General features: G+C 40.9%; 1 protein-coding gene across 1 annotated transcript; it reads left to right on the top strand.

The window, feature by feature from the left end:
• Nucleotides 1-703: 703 nt before the first annotated feature.
• igsf9b (immunoglobulin superfamily, member 9b) lies at nucleotides 704-23,855 on the top strand. The gene is made up of 22 exons (XM_072432573.1): nucleotides 704-875; nucleotides 5,211-5,306; nucleotides 6,727-6,933; nucleotides 14,632-14,778; nucleotides 15,771-15,922; nucleotides 16,364-16,481; nucleotides 16,788-16,929; nucleotides 17,018-17,163; nucleotides 17,261-17,403; nucleotides 17,478-17,618; nucleotides 17,700-17,816; nucleotides 17,894-18,044; nucleotides 18,122-18,233; nucleotides 18,313-18,488; nucleotides 18,574-18,809; nucleotides 18,890-18,974; nucleotides 19,052-19,222; nucleotides 19,294-19,330; nucleotides 19,409-22,510; nucleotides 22,632-22,789; nucleotides 22,925-23,129; nucleotides 23,285-23,855. The coding sequence occupies exons 2-21, from the start codon at nucleotides 5,246-5,248 to the stop codon at nucleotides 23,116-23,118; spliced, it is 5,796 nt and encodes a 1,931-aa protein (XP_072288674.1). The 5' UTR covers nucleotides 704-875; nucleotides 5,211-5,245; the 3' UTR covers nucleotides 23,119-23,129; nucleotides 23,285-23,855.
• The last annotated feature ends 16 nt before the right edge of the window (nucleotides 23,856-23,871 follow it).

Below are 23,871 nucleotides of genomic sequence, written 5' to 3'. Positions count from 1 at the left end.
TTACCTATCTCCAAAACATCCATTGCAATATATTATTAATAATTTCCCCCACTTCTAAGGCCTAAAAATCATGGCTGTGCAGCACAACCAAAAGAGGCACATGCACCTTTACAATGTTTACCTGACATAACATTTTTGTGTACATACTGAGATCAAGTGTATACATATTTATTTTCATTATTTTATGTTACACCTTAATGCCAAAACAAGTTCCTATGTTTGTGAAAATTGTTCAATGACAATCGCAATAAATATTTTTTTGATCTCCGATTCTGACATGTTTTAGCTTCATGATTGTACTACCGGGAACATTATTGTGAAGGGAAACCGGAAACGGCCGTTCTCACTTCTCTGCTCCGGGGCTCGTGCGCGGAAGCCTCTTCAGGAGGAGGAGGCACAACTTTAATGGGAGGAGGAGAGGCACTAGCAGAAGGACTGAACCATCGTGCTCCGTGCTTTATTTTTGCAAGAACGGACCAGTACAATTACATCTGCGGAGCATCTTTTTACTGTTTGTAGATGATAAACTGTTGAGTTTGATTTGACCGGTTTCCTGCACAAGTTGACAATGAACTGCGCGCGGGAAAAAAACTGAGAAAGTTTAAATGGACTTTTAAATAGGGGTTTGTTTACGCACGCATTACGTCCAAACCGCGTTTTAAAACAAGAGTCTGCCTGAGACTCTGGATTACGGGGGTTTTCCCATTCTTTTTGAAGTTTTTATTCCTCCGGAATGTGAACACCTGCATTTTGCTCCCAGGATACTTGCGATTTGAATACCCCGAGGCAAAAGCGTTGGTAATTACAAGACTGAAAGAAGTTCAATGGACTGAAGGGATAGTTTTTAAGACAAGTGGACAAGTGCCTCGAGCAGGGTGAGTAAAGCCTCATACCAGCAGCATCCTAAATGTTTTGTGAAATCAATAGCTCCGTAAATCCATGTATGATCTCGACCAGCTGTAATGGGTTAGACATTGTGCCTTTCTGAAGCCTGTAGATTTCTACTATTTCGTGGTTAAAACACTGTAGTAACGAGCTGTATTCACATTTAATCCACTTTTTCACATTATGCTCATTCCCTTGAGTGGTTTGCTGTGTAACCCGCCCTGTAATGAGAAACTGCACAAATGTGACATTATGGGTCTGTTTACGTGTGAATCTCGTGCAGCTCTGGTGATTTGTGAGTGGGCGTGTTATTGTAGATTAGGCCTATTATAATAGATCCATGCTACTACCAAAAACAATGTCACAATACAGCGTCATATTTGTCATGTTTGCGTGGTTACTGGGTCCGAGGGCCTCACTTCTGCTGCTTGACTGAGTCAGACAAAAGGTGCACCTGTTTTCGTACAGGATGGAGCAGTCTCCCATTATAGTAATGCAGAAGATGATAAATTATTTTATTTGCATTCAGATTGAAATTATAATGAAGAAAGTTGTACATTAATACTTCATTATTGTTGGATTTGCTTTGCTTGTCTTCGTTTGTTGTTTTTAATTTTAGTGCATATTGGTTAGTCAGAGTGAGCTCATGAAGGATCACGTGTTTTATTTCGGTTACACTGTTGCCTTATTAAATAATGTATTTTATTTAGCTCTCACTTCTGTTGTATTTTCATGATGTTGTTATGCGTCTGCTTTGTGCTGTTTACAGTGCTGTCAGCACCACTGAGTGATCGATTGAAGGCTTGAACAGACAAATTATTCATGAGATGGAGTGCCTCCAATTTAGGAATATGCTTTGTCCAGACCATACACTGTGGAGGCACTTTAACAAAGCCATTCATAATAACAATAATTAAAAACTGACTGAATGCTTGGTTTCAGGTTTGTTGATTACTGTCCCTAATGGTCGAGGTTAAACACGTGTTTTGATCTAGCAGTCTTCATGTAATCTGGCTGTAAAATATCATACCTTTTGACTTCCAGCTCCCCACTGTGACATCAGAAGGACATTTTAAGGCACCTCAGGACTGGGGGCAGAGTGGTCAAGGACTTAACATGGTTTGTTTTTGAAAATGGGCCATTTGGTTTCAGGATAGTCTGCAATGCTTTATGCTGTTTTGCACATTCAGGGAATAATCTGCACAAAGAATGTATGTGCTGCAGTGATTTATTCAGGCTTATAATATAAATGAACTAAACTGACTACTAGAGTGCACCCCTACTAGAGGGGTGCACGGTGGCAAAGGCGGTTAGCGCTCTTGCCTCCCAAGAAGGAGATTGTGGGTTCGATTCCCAGACCACAATGCCACACAAGGGCCACACCTCTCTGGGTGGAGTCTGCAAGTGGGTGGAACAAGCGGTAGAAAATGGATGGATGGATGGACTGACTACTAGAGTAGTATATCGACATTGTGATAGGGCTCCTGAGCTTCTGATGCCCAGTGTGTGCCCATTTAGTTTCCTCTGGCTAAAGCTTAACCATGTCAATAAACAGTTCTAAATTAGGTTGCTGTGCCAGGCAAAATCTATGAATTGATTGCTGTGCTGTGTTGGCTGGTCTAACCAGTTGGTGGTTTATAGTTATTTTTATGTATTTATTGGTTGGTTTGAATAGGGACAGATAAAAAACAACAACACACTGACTGAAGCACATCAGCCCCATGCTTGTATCATGGTGGTGCACTTCGGACTGGCTGCAGGTGTGAGCTGCTTTGCTAAATCTTTATCATTAGTTGTGTGTGAGTGACAGAAGGAGTTCCTTCTTTTGTAGGTTTGCCCTGAGAGTATACAGACTCTGTTGGGATTAACCAGGATTAACCCAGGAGTAAATCTACTCCTTATCAGGCCTGTATCTGTCAGCAGCATCACCCATAACCTGTGCTTGGGTGCACTGTTGGTATAAGTGTACTGACAGTTCATCTCATGTTATAGTCATAAAGCAGGTCATAATTTTAACATATGATGATTGCAGTATACACAAGTATATAACGACACTGTGTAATAATGCATTGTGAAAAATTGCATTATGCATTATGCACTTCATAAATGTTTAAATACAATGTCCTGTCTGGCTCACCAGCTGTTGTTCCTGACAGGAGATTCATAGCAAGCCTAAAGAAAAGTGACTTTGACCTTAAATTGTCTTTTGTATCTGATCTCTGTCACGCTATTAACACTCCTGCTCCGCAGCAGGCCCGGATTAGTTCTGTAGGTACAAACGTACTGTCCATAAGGCTAAGTCATGGCAAGGTCCACAGCAATTTGTGTCACTGAAATCCAGTAAAACACCTCATCCTCCAGAGGCGACACGTGAGACCTGGAAGATCAAGTGAAGTGTTAAGACTTTCTTTTCCTTCTTGCTTTAAATACTGTCTTTAAATTCTTGACTTTCTCTGTTTGTAGCTTTGTGACAGATGAACTGCTTCTAATGTCGTTCCCTCAAATATCTTCAAAATTAGAGAGTTTTCTTTGCGGGCTGGGCTCTAGTTATTGGTATCTTTATTACAAGGAGTGATAAGGCTATACTTTTGAACATTTTATTACAGAATATTGGATAAATACATAACAAAATACATTTTAATGCAGGCATTAAAATGTATTTTGTTATGTATTTATTAATCACTGATTAGAGAAGGAAATGTATAAAGTTACTTTCCAACACTAATTACAAGTAGTAATAAAGGTTTAATAGACTGCCAGAGGAAGCAGCCTGGGTGTCATCTGTTTACTATGACCTTCACCAACACCTCCCCAACTGCTGCACACCCTCTCACCTATCTGCTCCAGGTGGTGACCTATTGGTCTGTATATATAAAAATAAGACAGTTTCTCACAGATCTCTTGCATTGTGGGCACTGCCCATCTTCTGCCTTAATAAAGACCAAAGCTTTAGGGCCAAAACAGCAAGTTATTGTCATAGTAAAGACAATTGCACTGAAATCATTCATGCCTGTTGCAGGTGTGTTGATTATCACTGGACAATGCAGAGCAGTAGTAAGTTGATATACACATATGTCAGCTACTCTATATATAAGTACAAAGATTAATTTGGAGAAACTGTCACATGACTGCATGTAGCACACCTGCACACCGGCCTCTCTGCTGTGTAAGAATAGTCTCTTTCTTGTACTAAGTAAATTAACTTTGTATTTTATGTTGGTATCATGTCAGGTTGTGCATTTACAAAAGTTTTCTGTATTATTTAAGACTAGCTAGTTATTAGTAATTCTAAGTTTGTGTTCATATATAATGTTTTATCTCTTTTAGCTGCAATGCTGTTCCTCAACAAAGGCATGTGTGAAATGTAAGCTGCTTTATTTAGAGTGGACAAAATTGGATAATATTGACATTTTGGTATGCAAAATTAGAATATCCAGTCATCTATCTATAATTAAACTGTATAATAATATAACTGAGACATAACGATAGTGTAATCCCCAAACAAGGGTATACAATTATATTGTAAAACATGTGTATGGCACAAAACACTGATCTGTCTCCATCCACCTGCCAATGGGATACAGATGAAAATGAGCCTGCTCGGCTAACTCTGGCACATTTACATGTTGGACTATCACATGTGCATTAATGTGCTCTGTCCCATATTAAATAAAAGCTACATAAACATTTTTATCCCAATCCTGTTACATTGTTAAATATTGTCTGAGATAATGCACACATATAGTAGGATTTTCACTTTTGTCAATACTCTACTCTAGACTACTCTAGAGGTCAAACTGCTCCAGCTCATCCTTGTAACATCATTAGTTAGTAATCCAGTCAATGCACCATCTCTGCACTCGTTCTGATCTATTCAGCAATTAATCACATTTACTCAGAAGATGCAGCACAATGTTTTGAGCCACATTTTGACCTGCTTCATTCCTCAGGGCCACCGTAGGACAAGTTCTTCCTTACATAGATACTGTTCAATGTTTGATTCGTTATCTTTGGTCAGTGGTGAAATCCTCATGTTGGTGCCTGGTCTAAACAGTCTGATGGACAACTCTGCAGCTCTGGTTTGTTGGCCTTAATCTATCTACATCTCAGACCACCCGTTTTACAGAGGATTATAATGTTTAATTTTTCCCCCCAAAATAAATGTTTTTATTTACCAAAATACATTTGGATCTGAGTTTTAGGATTATGTAAAAATGTTAACGCACATTAAAAGAGATTACATACTGTATTGGAGAGGAAAGGCGGGGACGCAGTGGTTAAGTGCCACTGCTTGTACTAAAGTGGGTCCTGCTTTTGCCTTTCAGGTTGGGAGATATGTGAAGGAGTGTGAAGGACGGCCATGGGACAGGAGAGACGGTGGCTTCAGGCTGTCATCACTGCTGTAGCCATCTGTATGCTTAGTAAGTACACCTACTCTCATTTTTTTTTAAAAGTGCTCCTTTGTGATGCTGTGAAGTTGTAAGAAGAAAAAAAAAAAACACTCATCGGATGGAATACTAAAAACTAGGCTGCAACTTGTAAATGTCAATTTCAATGTCTCATTTCTATGTTATCTCTCTTGATTTGAGATTGAATTGACACAGTTGATTTGAGAGACTCCCTAACATTTCGTCGGAAACGGAACAAAGCATTATATTTCTTTTCACAATTTATTTTTTGCAAATATTTATTTTACTTTTTTTTTTTACATTTTATCATATTTAGTAGATGATTTGGGTTAGGATTAGGTTTCTGTTCAGGAACTGTTTTATTTGGTCAGGTTTTTGTGACATACCATTTTTTGGCAAATGTTTATTTTAGACAATATATTCTTTCACATTCAAGATAAAATAAGGGTTAGGATTAGAAACCAAAACCATTAATTTAGCTCAAATTAGAGTTTAGGGACATGAAATGCTAGTGCTGACCCTGGATGAAATGCCAAACTTTTAGAAAGTCCCGTTGACTTAACTTTTTTTTTTTTTTTACCCACACTAACATTACTAGGCCGTTTATAGCATCCCAATTCATCGTTTTGGTATTACAACCTTTACTACTTGTTTCTTACTGTTAATACATGGACAGTGGCCACTCTCATTGCCCTATGGGGAAAGTAAAGAGGAGGGGCCCAAAAACAGAGGGAATGGGGACAAAATCCAACTTAAATAATATCTGGTTGTAGATTTAGATCAATCTGGGATTTGTGCTACCCCCAACCCCTGGCACACTTCTGCGTGCGTGTTTGTGAGGGTGGGCTGGGAGATTGATTGTGCTGGTCCACCGACCATGTGTGTGGACCCCAGGGGGTGGTGGGATGTGGACGCGAGTGCCCTGCTGTCCTGCATCAGAGAGTCCCAGTGACCCCCTCCCTTTGGAGATTAAAGTAAGCAGCAGGCCAGATGAGAGGCGACACAACTCTGGCACCCAGTCAGACACTCTCACGTGAGCACATGGCTCTGAGCAGGAGCCACTGGAAGAGTTAACTCCAGGTGTCACTAATGGGATTGCAGTGTGTTTACAGGCTTTGCTGTTATACGATCTTATCGCCAAATGGCACTTTGTGTCACTTTACATGCCCCCAGTCCCAATCTTTAACAGAAACCTCTGGGGGAGACACTGATCTTAACTCATGTTAAAACTACTAAAACCAAGGATCACTTTGTTTCCTCCCAGCCTGCCTCTCTTTTACTATACTGGGAAGAAATGTCACAGGGATTTATCTGTCACAGTGTTTTTCATAACTTTCTTAGACAACTTCTTATATTCTGGTACCATATAATTACGTGGTGTGTGTTCATATGGATACTGTTTTAGTGCTGTAATATATTGCTGCCTTTACAGGTGTCTCTCAAGGCGTGGCCACTCTGGTTCAAGCCCGTGAAGGGGGATCGGCCGAGCTGGACTGTAACCTCAGTCCTACATCCAAAGGAGAAACCAGTCCCAACCTCTTTCCTCTGCATGTGGTGGAATGGGTGCGACTTGGCTACAATGTTCCCATCCTCATTAAATTCGGAGTGTACGCCCCACGAGTTCATCCAAACTACAAGGGTAAGACTAGATAGACTCATGCATTAACATGGGTTAGACTTTTTTTTATGAAATAGACAAAATAACTAAACAGATGAACAGATGTGACCTCTTGCTCTTAGATGCTTTGTGCAAAGACTAAACAAAGTCACACCTATTTGCCAAAGGAACAGGAAGTTGGATGAATCAGTACCCTTTAAGTTAATCCAACTCAAAAGAGCCCTGTAATTATTTATATGGGTGTTCTGTGCACTTCCAGACAGCAGCAGAAGTGTAAGGAGCAGAAGAAGAACCAGAATGGATGGATGCAGTTTAAGGGGGTTGGGAAGACTTTGCAGGAAAAAAAGAGGGGGGGGGGGGGGGGGGCTGGTGGGGGCACCAGTAACGCCACAGTTAGAGGGATTAGGAGTTTGGGTGGGGGCTTGGTGGTCTGATGATAGTGTTTTATTAGTATGCTGTGGGGTGACCCAGTAAGCTTGTTTTGCTAGAAGGAGAATAGATGAACATAGGAAAATATGCTAGATTCCTTACTGCAACCATATAATCCGCTCATTGTCTAGCATAGGGCAAAAACAAAGAGGGGTGTTGCAACCTCTTATAGTTTGGCAAAAGCTGGGGCACCCCAAAATCCCATATCGTTTCATCTAGGTCACACAAATGTACAAGGACCCTCACCCTCTACAAGGACTTATATATATATACAGTACAGAGGTTTACTGCCTTGTTGATTTTTAGGTTTATCTTTGGGTCGATTTCATTCTTTAAATTTGGATTTCCTTTTACGTCAATCAATAATTTATCTAATCAGATGAATGAATTATTGAAGAGTCACCGTTTGAATCACAAACAACTACAAGCAAACTCTCGCATAGACCGTTAGCACGTTATTGTTTCGGTGCAGTCAGCGGTTAAAATGGCGTAAACAACATTGTGGGCCTGTGAGGCTTTGGTATGTGCTCATCTTGTGCCATATTCCCTCCTTGTGATGGAAAGTCTGCTGAGGGTTTACCCAGTCTGCCTCAGATCTTCATCGCTCCCTCCCTCCAGAGGCAGATGGCTGTGTGCAAAGCGTGTCAGTGCTGTGTACGTAATGTATTCTACCCTCAAATTAGAAGGGGGGATTTCAGATGTAACCACAAGGGCAGAGAGAGGATACCATTTCCTGATCTTTGTCTTGGCTTGCCTTAGAGAGCTTGCCTTAGTACAGGGAAGAGAGAGCTGGATTCTGTAGTGTTGATTATAGGCTTAGTTAGTAGTAAGACATGTGAATTATATTATTAAGTGCTAATTTTCTCATGTTTCTAATTTCTAACATCTCATTACAAATTTCAAATCAATTTCAATATTCTGGTTTTGTTTGTGACTTTTGCCCTTTGTCTCCAATTTAGTTTACTTTAATATTCAAGATGAGCAAAAGTATGCGCTATCTTCTTGCATATTTTAAATTGCATACTTTTTAATTAAGCAAACGTCCAGAAATGATGTCAGGTACATTTGAGATTGCACTGTGCTTTTGAGTAGTGTCATGCAAAGACCACTGTCCTGCTCTTGACCCCCAGACGGCAGCCGGTCAGGGTCTGTCTGAGAAAGAGCTTCTCTTGTCTGCTTAAGAGGGATCTGGGACTAGGTCTTATTACCAGCAGGAGTGAGTTTAGGTGATGAGATGGACCAGGGTGATAAAGGGGGGAAAAAAGAAAGGATTTTTTTTCCAACATATTGAACATAATCTTCATTTTTGATGACATTTTATTTTGTATTATTAAAAGCAAAGAATTGCAATGTTAATTTCTTGAACAAATAATACACGTTTTAATCATCGCCATTTTTTAAATCTTTCCAAAGTCTTTCCATTTAACATCACTAATTTCTTCCTCAAACGTCTGAATTCTGCTCCAAACCACGTGATTTACATCAAGAGGTTGTTGACCCAAGCATATAATTTTGTTTATTTGTTTGCTTGTTCATTATTCTTCCGTCCACATCGTTGATGGTTAGAAATGATTGAATCATAATTAAAATTGGATTAATCGTGCAGCCCTATGAAGAGATGTCGTTCCTCCTTTACATATTTTTCTTTTTTAACACTTTGCAGGAAATAAATGTGACATACATAAGATATATTAATCCAAGAAGTAAGATTTATTATAGTAAACAAAATCTCACAAACCCTTACAGGCACATCGTGTAATTCTTGTGTCACTGTTCTGAATCGTCAGTATGTTATACCAGTTCACTTAGATGTAGTGTATCGCTCCAGCTAAAGCAAATGCGTATTGACAGTGAACAGGAGATTCTGACCTTAGACCAGGACAACAACGGCCCAACCCCCAGATCCCAGCATGCAGTCTGTGTGTGAACCCTTAAAACTCAAGAAGGCAGGACTCCCATTCACTGTGCACATGCACAAATCACATACTTACATTAGTAGACACACAGTTCAATGGTACAAAGATCACAGCAGAGAACACAGAGCTCGGGTTGCAGGAAAATATATAACAAGTAAATGAAAATTGTAATTGTAATCACAAAGACTGCAGTTCCCTAAGTACCAACACTCTCTCTACAAATGTCTTTTTATTTATAAATCCTGCTAATCCTGTACAAAAATGTTTTCAAATGCATGTGATTTTTATTATATCAGTTTAGCAGATCATATTTCAGCCTTCAGTCTTCTCTCAAATGTGAATGCTCCTGTGTTTAAAATCCTACAATTAAAGCTGCCAAGAGAAAATAAGAAAATAAAAATAAAATACAGTTAGTTAGATGTGCAGGTCAAATTACTACAAAAATGATAAAATTATTCCCCACTATAAAGCAAATAAAATGTAGGTGAATATTGTGCCCAAAATAATACAGTTTATCTTTCAATTAATGGACAGGTTGATATAGTATAAGTCATTACAGGCCTTATTTTCTCTAACATTCAGTCATTTGTAAACCTATACAATTATTATGCTTTGTTTGATCCTAACCAACCAGTTTTTCTGCCATAGTGATCAGGATGCCACAGCAGAGGCAGAATAGCTGACCAGAGCCTGGGGACTTCATGGTTATCGAGTTGAACCGAGGTTATTACAAAGGCCCTGTAACTTCATGCCTAAGGCGTGTAGCAGCCGATTCACAGAGCTCTATTTCAGCTCTGTAATAAGTGTGGTAACTAATAATACTTTTGGAGTGGGTTTTAAACCGTTCAACCATATATTAAAAAGTCAAGTACATTTATATAATTTGGTTTTATAAAATCTTTAAAAAGGTTTTGTCAGATGAAGTTGCCAATACAGTGAAACTTGGCACGTGAGTCATGTACATGTGTACTGGAGCGAGGGGTTAACCGAGCCGGATAGAGTGAGAGGGACAGAGTTAACTGTAATCTATCCCACCACAAAGAGCTATTCATAAGAGGGTTAAACTGATTAGGGGGACAGGCGGATTGAAGAGAGAAATTTGGGGGAGTGGGAGGGAATGCTGTCAGAGCAGGGACTGGCCCCCAGACTTATGATTGTATTCAAATCAAAACACATCCCACAATGCACCTCTGCCCAGCTTCCTAATGCACACAGGGATGGACAAAGAACAGCAGTGCTGATGCTTCTCAAAACAGAATAATCCGTCTTCCTCTTCGGTTAAGGCTGCTTTTGTGTCTGTTGTTTCACCACTTTCACCAGTCAATGACTAATGATGAGAACAGCAGTAGAAAACAACACAAGATGATTCTGTTTATGAGTCAACACTGTTCCAATATTTGTTAACGCAAACATCCTGAAAAATAACAGACAATGTCGAGAACTTGATACATATTAATAAAAGTATGCTCTAACCACGAATAGCTAAGTTTAGTCACAGCTCAGTTCAGTGCACTGGTTCCACTTGCAGAAAGGGCCATATCAATATCCATTGAAATAAAGAAGATCAGAGACCATGAGACAAGGCCAGCTCAGCCAGCAGCATTACTCTGGAGCACAGTTCTGCCTCCCACTGGGTAAGAATCTGACTTGGTCTAATATGAATAGGGCGCAACGTGGAGGTTCACACAGAACTGGTAGATTAGCGTTCCATTTTCTTCCCTTGGCTGCACTGCAGTTCAACCTGTTGGAACTGGGCTCATTGTAAGATGGAGAGGCTCTGTCATGTGATAACTGCTGGAGGAATAACAGTGAGGAGGCTATTGTTTCAGCCCTTCTCTGTTCACCAAGGCTCTAATAAGGACTTGCTCTTGAACAGGGCTCGTGAATATTGTTTTCTGTTGAATTAGGAGGAGTGATGAATGTGTCTGATGGGGAGTTGCGGGTCACGGGGTCAGGAGGGTCAGTGTCTCATTGGTTATTGTCAGTAGATTATTGATGTGCACACTCTCTGTAACCTCTCTGCATGTAAATGTATGTTTTTCTGCTGCTCTTGTGGCATTAGTTTTATGTATTCTACAAAATGTCACTAAAAAAACACATTGTCAGAAAGGGCACGTCTATAACAATGCACCTGCTCCGTGAGATTTATTTATATTTGCTGAGGGATTTAACATTCACATTTAAATAAAGCTACATTAGTCACCCAGCATCAGGCCATTGTCTGCTAACGGCTGAAGAGAAAACCATGGCCCTCTTTTTTGACTGAATGTGTCACAAAACAGTTTTCAAACCTAAACATGTTTTCATCCAATATTTGAAATGACAGTAAAACCCACCTCCTGTCTTTGCGTGGTGGACCCTCCCATGTCCACGTTTCTATAGCAACGTAATTCAAATCTTACCCCACAGTCACCATGGAAACGCTGGGGAATGGAGAGTGGGGGCTGCAGCCTCTTTGTGACAAGAGGCAGGCTCCGGGAAAGGGTTAAGTGCCCACAGTGAAATCAGACTTCCTCCATGGAGGTCCAGGGGGCAGGGCTCACCTCACATTTTTTGAAAATCAACATGTATTTTCCCCCACGTGCTTCTGCACATGGCCAGACTGATCTATAAGTAGGATTTCCATAAGCTGCCCTGGCTGTTTTTTGTTGTGTTTGCAAGTGGAGGTGTTAAAGCAATTAATTAGACTTTCACAATCAGTATTATTATTATATGTTAGTGTTACTATTATTGTAAGAAGAAATGAAATCCCTCCAGTCTCGTAAACTTTGCGAATGATTCAGGAACTTGTATTGTTGAACATATTTTCCATATTTAACTGAAAAGTCAAAGGAAATGGACACCTAGTGAAACTCCCATATAAATCTAAGGGAAAAGCCTAAATATACCCTCACACCTGCTGTCACTAACGCACACATTTCCTGCCTCGTCGCTCTACCAGGCTGTTTAAAAGGAATTGACCTACAATCAGGGTCTCTCTTTTTATGAGGGCTTTTAAGTGAACGCCGGCCATCAAAAGTCTGTCTTTTGAGGGGTCAGTCAATCATTAAACCCACCTATTAAACTCGGCAACAGCCCCAGTCAGGAATGCAGAGTTAATTGTTAGCTATTGTAGTCAGTCTGCTGTTTGAGTTTAGCCTGGTCTTTGCCTGGTCTTTAGGCTTTTTACTTTTATTGTTAAGTTCTAATTTTGTCTTAGTATTGTTTAGTTTGTTAAAGAATTTCAAAGTAAATCATTGTCAAAATTGTACATAGAAATAAGTGTTATTAGCAGTATTAAACTATTGAAAATTGTATTGTTTTTGTTATAACTTTGGCACATTACACTAGGGCTGGGCAATCGATCAAATTTTAATTTAGATCAAGATTCAGTCATGTCCAATCGTCCTGCTGGTGCCAGAGTCAGGACTAAACATGGACCGGCCTCCTGCTGGTGCCAGAGTCAGGACTAAACATGGACCGGCCTCCTGCTGGTGCCAGAGTCAGGACTAAACATGGACCGGCCTCCTGCTGGTGCCAGAGTCAGGACTAAACATGGACCGGCCTCCTGCTGGTGCCAGAGTCAAGACTAAACATGGACCGGCCTCCTGCTGGTGCCCAGAGTCAGGACTAAACATGGACCGGCCTCCTGCTGGTGCCCAGAGTCAGGACTAAACATGGGGAATCTGTGTTTCAGTTTTATGCAGCCAAATCTAGAACAGTCTTTTTGAAGCTGTGAGACAGGCCTCTACTCTGGCAATGTTCAAATCTAAGCTAAAAACAGTTTTGTTTAGCTGTGCATATGACTGTGTGCTGTCTGCTGTGCATTTATTTGCTCTCTTCTCTTTTATGTGTTAAACTGTTTTGTGATTTATGTCATGTCTTTGTGATTTGAATGTATTTTCCTGTTATGTAAAGCACTTTGAATTGCCTTGTGTACAAATTGTGCTCTACAAATTAACTTGCCATGATATGCTTCGGATTTTTTTTATTGGACGTCCGCGGCCTTTGGGGGAATAAATTGGCCAATTTTTCGTGTTCAATTAAAAGTCTGTCTTGTGTATGTTCATGAAATCCATACTGAAAGCCATTTTTATTTTGTTTAAAAAGAAGACCAAATTAAAAATGAAAGATCCTTCAGGGTGAGGAAAATATATGGTGCCATGTCGCCCAGCCCTGCGTTACACATTCACCCATGCCTTATTGTCAGAGCAACAACGCCTGTTTACTTTTAAACTGCTTTGGCAAGGGCCTGGTATGAGCAACGTGTGTGCTTCCTCAGCCATACATCCTCCTGTCTTCAAAAGCCCACTGATTGAAGAGGTAAAAAAGAGTTCATTGAGAGGCAGAATAAAAAGATGGGGGGTGCCAGGGGGAGTGGGTGACTCCAATACCAGGCTGCAGTCACCAGGCAACCACCCGATCAAGTTTCGAAGTCTGACAAGAAGTTGTAAGAAGCATGGAGAGGAGCAGAAACGTGTCATTGTGCCTGATATGGGCAGTGTGCTGGCATTCGTGGGCATAGGCTCGTGTTTTTCACTCACATTCAGATGACGTCCATCAATGTTCTCAAAACAAAAGTGGCCTAATTGAAAGATTCAAGCAGTTCCCACTCAAACAAAAACAAACTTGAATAAAATCACAATTTTCTTTTTGAAACTGATTCACAAACTCACTTTTTGCCGCCTTTTTCCAAACTTAGCTTTTGGAGCAGTGTCACCAGATCATAAGTATGCTATTACTGGGTTAGAAATGTGCTTTCTATGGGGGAATTAGCCCTAATTAAAAATAATTAATCAAGCGGGTGACAACTGACAACAAATCTTCTTCAAGTATCTGAGTTCAAAGCCTAATACAATATATATACAATATAGCCTTTTATAGATAAGACTTTTTTATTTACAATTTTATTTGATTCTGCCTCATTAAAAACAGATAAAAAATGACTTTCAATACTAATTTCCTGAACATAAACAATGCAGATTTTTTATTATTGCCATTCAACACAAAATATTTCACTCATTGTCAGTGGACCTCTCAAGTAAAAACCCCAAGCTGATCATTGTTGATTAGAAATGACTGAATGGCGGTTATCAAGTGGCGGCAATCTAATTATTAGATTGTTATAATAATAGTATTATATAAATCTACATACGACTACACCAAAATGGAGTGGTTTTGCTTTCAAAAGTGGTGTTGTCTATCTAAAATATAATTGTAGATATAAGAAGACATATTGCACTAACTAAAGCCTCTGTTTAAAGTTTAAAACAAAGCTTTTATTAGCCTGGGGCCCTGTGTGCTGCATGTAAGCCCTGAGTCTGCACATGCTGATGCTGCTGGTCTGCACTTTTGTGGTGACCCCGTGTTTCTTTTTGCTCTTTTTCTCATTTAGGCCGCGTGTCTCTGACTCGGGGCGCCTCTCTGCTGGTGGAGGGACTGACCCAGGAGGACGAGGGCTGGTTCGAATGCCGAATCCTGCTCTTAGACAGCAAAACCGATGACTTTCAGAATGGCACATGGACTTTTCTCTCCATCACAGGTGCAGCACTGTGGGGTTTGGGACCTCATCATGGGTGTTGTCCTTGAATAGTACAGCTGACGCCACACACAGGGCCTTGGCAAGAGGAGTAGAGCTTTTATGTAATACCAAACATTCTATGATTCTATATCACTAATATCAATAACATTTAGAAGTATTGCACATAAACACCATTTGTTTTTGCTGTTAAATAAAAATTAAATTATATTGAAATGTGTAATTTACAAAACGAGAATCAAAAGCTGTACATTTTCACATCAACTAGTTTGAGGTCCCCACCATTTAGGAGTCAATACTTTATTCGAGTGGCCTCCAAGCACAGAAATCAGGCCAGTGCTGGGCCTCAGAAATGTTCCTGTGTTTTACTCTGAAAATATAGTGTAAATAAACCCACTAAACAGCAAATATAATTGTTTAGACCCTTTTTCTTTGATATAGATAGGGGTTTTATATGGTTTCATATATTTTTTTTAAATATTTTTTATAGGGGTTTCATTTAACGCCCCTTTCACCTGAAATAAATCTTATGTTTGGTACTGGTCCTTAAATTAAAAAAGGTTAGGGACTGCTTTTCACAAAACTTAAGCTTAACTTTATTATTCACTTGTTTGTTGGTTTGAGAGTTATATCTGTCATGGAATTACAGATCTGGCATATTTAAAGAAATATTAATTAACATGCACTTTCCCTGAAATAGATAAATGAATAAAGCCTTGAAATTTATTTTCCTGTATGTACAAGTTTAGAACATTTTCTTTTGATCAACCAAAAATAATACAGGTATTCAGGAAAGACTGACTAAAATGTTAACTCTGGTCTCTTCTCCAACTGTTCGCTGCATGTTTTTTCTAAGCCCCAAGTTCTGCCATATGCTATCTTTCATTTATCGCAGATTAAACTGCAACATTAATAGGGTTACATTCAAATAGCTCTAAATCAGATTACTTTGCTTGGTTTACAGTGTCACTCACAATCTATGCTTTTTGTTGCAGCTCCACCTGTTTTTATCAAGACTCCACCAACATTTGTGGAAGTTCTCCTTGGAGACGCACTGACTCTCAGCTGTGGAGCTCATGGCAACCCTCGCCCAACTGTTGTCTGGCATAAAGATGAGAGCCCCATCGAGAAACATGAGAAAATTAAAGTAAGGACAACAGTGAATGGTTGGACTCCACATTATATCTCTATTTAATTTGCAGTATTGCTATATTGCAAGAATAATGCTAGCCAATCTATGTCCAATCTGTGTCAGAGTAACAAAATATTAGCACCATTGCCATAGAAATTAACAATTCAAAACAAAGTAGATCTTTTGAATGGTGAAAAGTGCTGAAAATGGTACTTATAAACAAGAAGATGAAACTCATAAATATAGTCTTGCCGCTTTCAAATATGGTTTATCTAAATATATTTTGTTAAAAAAAAAAAACTACATAAAATCTCTTATGTATTTTATCATATTATATTAAACCAGGATTGAACACTCACTGATTTAAAAAAAAAAAGAATGTATATAATTATTTCATACAAAGTCTATAACAACCATGTAAACTTTATTAACTCTTTTACCTGTACCTTGTTTTAGGTGCTCAATGGGTCATTGTCTCTGGCCTCTGTCACAAGAAATATTTCAGGAGTCTACAAATGTCACGTGTCAAACTCTGAGGGAAATCTTACTCACGCTACACAGCTGCAGGTCAAAGGTGAGAGTAAAACTGTCAGCGTTTTGGGTCAGAATGAATAACTACTATCACTCTGTGCTGCACTTTCATCTATCTTCGCAAAGACATTTCTGAAAATTGCTGTGTGTTTTGACAAAAGCAATGTCAAACCCCTTAATCAAGGATTCACCCTCTTGCCATTTCTCATTGCTCAGACTCAGCGTTAGTGTGCACTGCCCCCTATAGACCAATGAGTGTCATTACAAGCATACATACCCATACCTGTTCTTTGATTGTCATTAAACATTAAAAGGTAAATATTCATGCATATTCTTTTTTCACTCTAAGGCCCACCGATAATCCTCATTTCTCCAGAGGACACCACTCTAAACATGTCCCAGGATGCAGTTCTGCAGTGTCAAGCTGATGCCTACCCCTCCAACCTCACCTATGAGTGGGTGAAACAAGGACAAAATGTGTATCATATTGAGTAGGTTATTTCAAGCTAATTAATCATAGGAACTGGAATATCCTTTTGTAACATTTATTTGAATATTTGCTCCATGATTTGCCTGCAGGTCGCTAAAGTCCCGGGTAAAGGTTTTGGTGGATGGGACGCTCCTTATACCAAATCTTATTCCAGAAGATGCTGGCAACTACACCTGCATCCCCACTAACGGGATATTAACTCCCCCATCAGCCTCTGCACATCTCAAAGTTAAACGTAAGATGTCAGCAGATGCCATACCAGACACAACAACGATTGAAGTTGAGAATCATTGTTAACTAAATAAAAATGCGTTTCTGCTTTTTAACACAAGATCCTGCAAGAGTAACACGGATGCCCAGGGAAATGTATTTGCCCGCAGGCATGGAGGGTGTCATTGTCTGTCCTGTTCAGGCAGATCCTCCTGTGCTGTATGTAAACTGGACAAAAGATGGAAATCATTTGAATCTTGACAATGTAAGTATACGTGGCAAAAGATATATTCAGCTTTTATTGTTTCACTTTGAATTAATGATTTTTTATTGGTCCAGTTTCCAGGTTGGATGGTAAATTCTGAGGGCTCAGTTTTCATTGCCAGGGCCAATGATAATGCTGTGGGCATGTACACGTGTACACCCTATAACAGTTATGGTACTATGGGTCAATCTGAACCTACCAATGTCATCTTAAAGGTAAGAGTAGTAATGTATGTGGAAAAACACATCCTAAGCTTTCGCGCAATAAAGGACTTGAAAAGGACTGTACCTTTCCAGGACCCTCCAACCTTAAAAGTCCCTCCACGTGCAGAATACATGCAGGAGGTGGGCAGAGAGTTGATCATCCCGTGTGAAGCCTTTGGAGACCCTTCCCCAAACATAACCTGGAGCAAGGTATAATGAAATGTAATAAAAATAATGGTATCTAAAATGCAAAGCATTGTTTTAACGGTGTATGTCTTCTTTTGTAGATTGGTCCCACTCCTCGGTCTCCATTCACCGTGCTGGCAAATGGTTCCCTCCTCCTGCAGCCCCTCAGTAAAGACCATCAGGGGGGCTGGGAGTGCCTGGCCTCTAATCGAGTTGCCACTGTCAGTGCTGGCACTGTAATCCTGGTCCTGGGTGAGTGTGCTATCCTGATAATTAGTATGTAAATGTGTACTTCTTTCATCATTTTCAATAATGTGTTTGTACATTAGGCACCAGTCCTCATGCTGTGTCATTAGTGTCTGTAAGAGCAGACATGAATCAGGCTAATGTCTCCTGGGTGCCGGGTTTTGATGGAGGATTCACCCAGAAGTTTACTGTATGGTGTGTAATGTACAATCTGGGAAATATTGAAGTGTTAAAATAAATACTTATTAATTGTTTTTTGTTCAATATGTTTAAGGGTAAAGCAGGCCTCCAGAGGAAAGCATGAATGGGCGTCTTTGCCTGTCCCAACGTCTAAAAACTACTTGTTAGTTACTGGGCTACTTGCAGGCACAAATTACCAGTTCAGTGTCCTTCCTCAGAACAAGCTTGGATCTGGAGCCTTCAGTGAAATCGTTTCTGTACAAACTATTGGTATGTTGATATTACAACCACAACTAATTATTATTTATGTTTTATCCTTTTTGACTTCAACGGTTTGCATTTTTGTTTTTTTTAGCTGTTCCAACAGAAGCACCTTCTCTCTCCACTTTTCTGGGCCTGGACCCCCCCATAATGTTGTCGGTCAATCGGACGTCTGAAGGTGTGGTCCTGAGGTGGTTGGCTCCGGAGACTCCCTCGTCTCCTCTCACTGGCTTTGTGCTTCAGACCCGCAAAGACCAAGGCCAGTGGGTCATCATCACCAGCAACATTGGAGCCAATCAAAGTGAACTGCTTGTACCGGGACTCTTACGAGTAAAAAACATTTATGTTAGCAAATGTATCTTCTTTTACTACTGTCTACCTTAAGTTAATGATCTTGTTATTTATTATAGAATTCAAATTATGATCTCAGACTACTATCTCGCAGCAATAAACTGCTTAGTGTGCCCAGTATGTCTATCAATGTCTCTACAATAGGTGAGTATTATGCCCTTTATCTCTACATTTTATAACAACATTTATAAAACATTATCCTTTACTCATCTACATTACAGGGATGGAGGTGTATCCACTGCGCCCTAGTTTTCTGGAAAATATCCCAGAGTCCCTGTTGGCTGGTGTGATTGCTGGAGTGTGCTTCCTGTTTGCGGCAATAGTTCTGTCTGTAGTAACAGCCTGTTATATGAGTTACAAGAGACAGCAGCGTCGCAAAAGGAGAAGAGGAGGTACGTTTATTCTGTACAATAACTTATGTGAGGGTGAAAGGTTTTCAATTATTTCTCTCATCTTTTGTCAGACTTGTCCAATGTCTTGCTGAAGAGTTCATCGCCACAGTGAGTTAACCATTACTGTTCCCTTAATGTCTATACTACAGAGTTTCCCTAACAATAGAATCTTATTTTTGTCCCTAGAACGCGATCACCTCCTCGAAGTCCAGACAGTGTTCTTAAGTTGAAGCTGTGTCCACCACTGCCCTTTTTTCCCAGCGTTTCCACATCACAGTCCAATCGTTCCACTTTTGAGAAGGGCAGTCGTGGAGAGTACTATGACCAGCGGAAACAGCTTCTGTCTAACTCGTCTCCACCTCCACATTACACGATGTTTGAGAGCCACCTGGGGTCCCAAGCCCCATCGCCAACAGCACTGGAGTCTATCTCCAGAGGACCAGATGGACGCTTCATTGTCCAACCACAGCAGGAGAGTTCAAATACAAAAAATGTGTTGCAGAGTAATGGCAGCGCAAGTGGCGCTGGGAGCAATCGGACATCATATAGGGATTCTCCAAAGTCAAGTATCCTGAGCTCAGAAAAGGATGAAAGAAAGAATTCTCCTCTAACTGTGGATGTACCTGAACTTGGAAGGCCTCCTGCTTCTCCTAGTAGAGTACGAGCAATGGCCAGAAACTTCTCTCGTCATGGCTGTTTTTACTCAGATGATGAACAAAGCTCTGAAGCCCTTCTTGAAAGAGCGAGTTTCTATTCTGACAACAGTGAGATAAAACCTAGTGATTCTCTACGGAGACACCGAATGCTGGACCACGCTGAGGAACTGTTCCCCAGTTTGGGCAGAAGAGGTAAACATCTGGAGAGGTGCAGGCTGAATGTTAATCAATCATTAGAAGGTGAGAGAACTCTAGTCTCTCAACTGGACACTGAACAGGAGCTGGACAGTACCGACAGGTGTGTTCAGCTAGTAGAAGAGCGAGAAGGAATAGAGAGGGAACTGAAGGCTTATACAGCCCGTCAGAGAAGTCAAGCTCACTCAGAAAAGACAAAAAGTCCCCACAGAGAGTCACCTACAGTAGACAAAGAGCCAGTATGGAAACTTCAGGATGTTGCTTTTAGGCAGAAACACAAAGCAGCAGGTCAAACAAGTCGGATCTCGGATTATAGAAAGGCTTGTTACTTTGGCAGTACAAGCAGCCCAATGGACCGCCTCTCTTCTTCCCGTATAAACTGGGACATAAGCCCTGTGACATCAGTCACCAGTCTTGTTCCAATACGAAGTCCGCAGGATAACGGATCCCCCAGATCTGTGCTCCCTTACACAAGCCAGGACAATACAGAGGACTCTGCTAATGTTGACTCACTGCAGTCCCCAGTGACGCAGAACACATCTCTTCCTCTTGTGTTGGATGTCACCTCAGAAAGTCTACCAGCCCTGCACTTGCAGTCACCTCAAAGAGACAGGTCGTTGAGTCCAAAAAAGCCAGAAAGTTACAGGAGGTCCATTGCAGGTACGCAGCCTTGGGACTCTGTTGCCGCTGCTCGCCCCTATACTCGCACAGATAGTACAGCAGTAGATTTTAAATCCAGGAGGGTTTCGAGTCCTTCAGGTTACTCAACTTTACCCTATCATGAGTGTGAAACAGAAGGTGTAAGAACACGCTCTAGAAAAAGTGACAAATGCCTCATCTCCGACAGCCCAAGTCCTATTACAACTTTAACTCTGGTGGAAGAAGTAGAAAGTGACCTGTCTCAGTTGTCTGTCCCTAGGATGTCTGGGTCTTTCAAAGCTAAGCCTGTAGCACAGTCTCTAAAAATGTCCCCTTTGCAAACAAGTGCAATTCTTGAATATCTGAGCCTTCCAGGTTTTATTGAAATGAGTGTGGATGAACCAGTGGAAGAAAGTGAACTTACCGACACTCAACAAAGTTCTGAAGAACGTACTGGGGCTTCTCCCATTACTAAGCCAGATGTTGTTCCTAAAAACTGGGAGGTTCATGTGAAAAATCAAGAAACTGAGTCACATCCAAAGTTAGTTAGATTTGAACAAAGTCTTACAGAGGAAGATGATTCACTCCTTCTCCGGGTGGAGCCTAGAGATCCTTTACTTAGGGTCAGGTTTCCAGATGATGCAAATGTTACATATGCCCCTGAAAAAACCTGCCGACAACTTTATGATGAAAAAGCCCGACTTAGACTCAGAAATACTAGTTCAGAGAGACCAGAGTTCCGGGTTGGCTCTTCATCTGCTCACACATTGTACAGTGCAGCTAAAGGCATGGCAGATATAATTGCAAAACATTCATCAAGTTTTGTGGATAGCAGTGAGTCTTTGTCAGGGCCACCTCAAAGACCAGCTTCTCAGGGCAGCAGGGCTAACAACATTGTGTCACGTATAACTCAAGCACCTGTCCCATTTCTCAAGAAATCCTTGAGTATGGGCCCCTGCAGAACACTTTCAAGTATGGGGCCACCACGCCCCTTTATGAAAAAATCTCATAGTTTAGGCGCTCAGAGATGGGAGCATTTTGAGAGCCCACGACCCTATGTCTCTGAGAGATGTTACTGGGATGAGTTTCCAAGCCCTGATGTCAGAGTTAAATCCTATAGTTTAGGGCGCAGTCCTCCGTCTTTTATGAAGCCAGGGCCATCTTGGAAAGAATACATGCCCTTCAGAAGGCCTAGAGTGGGGAGTTTAGAGAGACCACATCCTACCCAAAGATATTTAGTTAGTCCTCCCTACCTTTCACCAGCAATGTACCCACCAAGACAAACTTCAGCCTCCCCTCTGCTAGAACCTTGTGATCCACGTCGACAAGCTGCAGTGTTTCCTGAATGTAGTAGGTGGTCACCTTCATTTGTAGAAACAATGAGGTCCCCTGAGCCAAAGTATGTCCCTATGCCCTCCTGTATTCCTGTACCTCAGTACCAGCACTGGCCTGACTCCCGAGGAGAGTACATGAGACCCATAGACCACAGAAGAGGGCCTCCAAGGTCATACCTGCCACGGGGAATCAGCTGGCCTTCCCCTTATTACCCCCCTTGTCCACCTCCATGTGAGGAGGAGCCATACAGACACACAGACAGGATGATGGGACGCCCGGGGGACCCTGAATACAGAGAGGTCAGAGAAGCAGGGCGGGCCAGTTATGCCAGCCAGAGCAGCGGGCGCGGAAGTGGTGGTCTCTATCGCCAATCATTGTCAATCACACCAACTCTGCTCAGCTCTCCTGAAACAACAGAGGAGAGTGAACGACACATGGAGCCGTCGGACAGAAGAGCCAAAAGGTGAAACATTGCCACACCTGGACAAATGTGGTCACAGCAGGAAATAATGTTGCCAAAATGAGTTAATTACTGCTATTATAAAAATGTTTTGTGGTTACCTGCTTTTTGTGTATGCCAATAGAAGGAACACACCAGTAGATGAGAGTTATGAGTGGGACTCTGCTGATGTCTGTGTGGATGTAGAAGTCCTGGAGGCCATGAGAATGGAGCAGTCAAATGTGGGCATTTGGAAAGGCAGACATGATCAATGCATTGGCCTCCAGGACCACCAGCAGAAAGGTAAAAATACATTTCATTGCCATTTTTGAATTGCGTGTGTTTGCAGAGCTTGGTGTAACTGTAATGCATGTGTTCATTGTGTCCTGTGATTATTGTGAGCCTACCCAAGCATTTCCTCCATAATACATTTCCCAGGCCAGTGCCCCTCAGTCAGTCCACCAGTTTTGAACCCGCCTCGCCACTACGGGCGCTCCCTAAGTGAGGAGCGTTTCAACGCTCTGCGGCAGGAGTACCACGAGTACATGCGAGCTCAGGAATCCATCTGTTCCCATGAGCCGCGCCTCCACCCGAACGACACCGACTCTGAGGCCAGCTCGGCACTGCTCTAGAAGCTTCATTGGTCCGTTTTACCGCCTTCACTCTCACCTGCCTCCCTCTTTCTCCTGTTACTGCTCGCCTGCCTTTTGATCATGCATGTGTAGCTTGTGTAATCATTCTGTGTATTACATGATTATTACTATAACTAATCCTTGTATTATTTCTCTTCTCTTCCAGATTTGTCTAAGAAAGACCGCAAACAATATTTTGAAACAAACAGGTCCTAAACACTGTCTACTTCATGAATCACTTTGTGTTTTATACAATGTGCTGACCTGCTGCAGCTTCATGCTATTATATATTTGTGTGTTATTTTTGCAATTCATTGAACAAGTTTTAAAAGAAGGAATTGTTTATTTTTATAAATGGTTCTGTTACTGGACTTTTGTTATACTCTGACAATCAGACAACCGACTGTGTCTAACCTTCATTGTTAAATAAGTTTAAGAAGGACTGGTTTAATGAAAGCAGCATGCCATGTTATGAAGGTCACATTTCAGAACTGTTACTTTGGACATCTTTTTCATTTAGACGCTCTGGCCAGTTCAGATTTTATCAAACAACCCATTTATTGAAGCCAGTATTATTTTGTACATAATTACTGCACAGATGTTAATATGTATTTAATGTAAATCAACTCTTTAAAAAAAAAAATCCTCTAAAAAGAAACAGCTACTCCACTTGAATTGGGCTATGCCATGCCTATTTTAGCCTTTAAAAAGAATGACACTGTAAAACTTGATAACAAGGGAAAGTGATTACTG

Source organism: Eucyclogobius newberryi, unplaced genomic scaffold (assembly GCF_026437365.1).
Source record: "Eucyclogobius newberryi isolate DKJ021-1_F unplaced genomic scaffold, fEucNew1.0.hap1 SCAF_6, whole genome shotgun sequence".
NCBI classification, from domain to species: domain Eukaryota; kingdom Metazoa; phylum Chordata; class Actinopteri; order Gobiiformes; family Gobiidae; genus Eucyclogobius; species Eucyclogobius newberryi.
The sequence above is the reverse complement of the archived record's forward strand: the minus strand, read 5'-3'. Positions and strand labels throughout refer to the sequence as shown.

What these genes read in the sequence shown, in the direction of transcription:
- igsf9b (XM_072432573.1), top strand. Translation starts at nt 5,246, where the DNA reads ATGGGACAGGAGAGACGGTGGCTTCAGGCTGTCATCACTGCTGTAGCC. An exon ending in GACTTTTCTCTCCATCACAG is followed by an intron (nt 14,779 to 15,770) that starts GTGCAGCACTGT and finishes TTTTTGTTGCAG; the next exon opens with CTCCACCTGTTTTTATCAAG. An exon ending in ACCCAGAAGTTTACTGTATG is followed by an intron (nt 18,234 to 18,312) that starts GTGTGTAATGTA and finishes AATATGTTTAAG; the next exon opens with GGTAAAGCAGGCCTCCAGAG.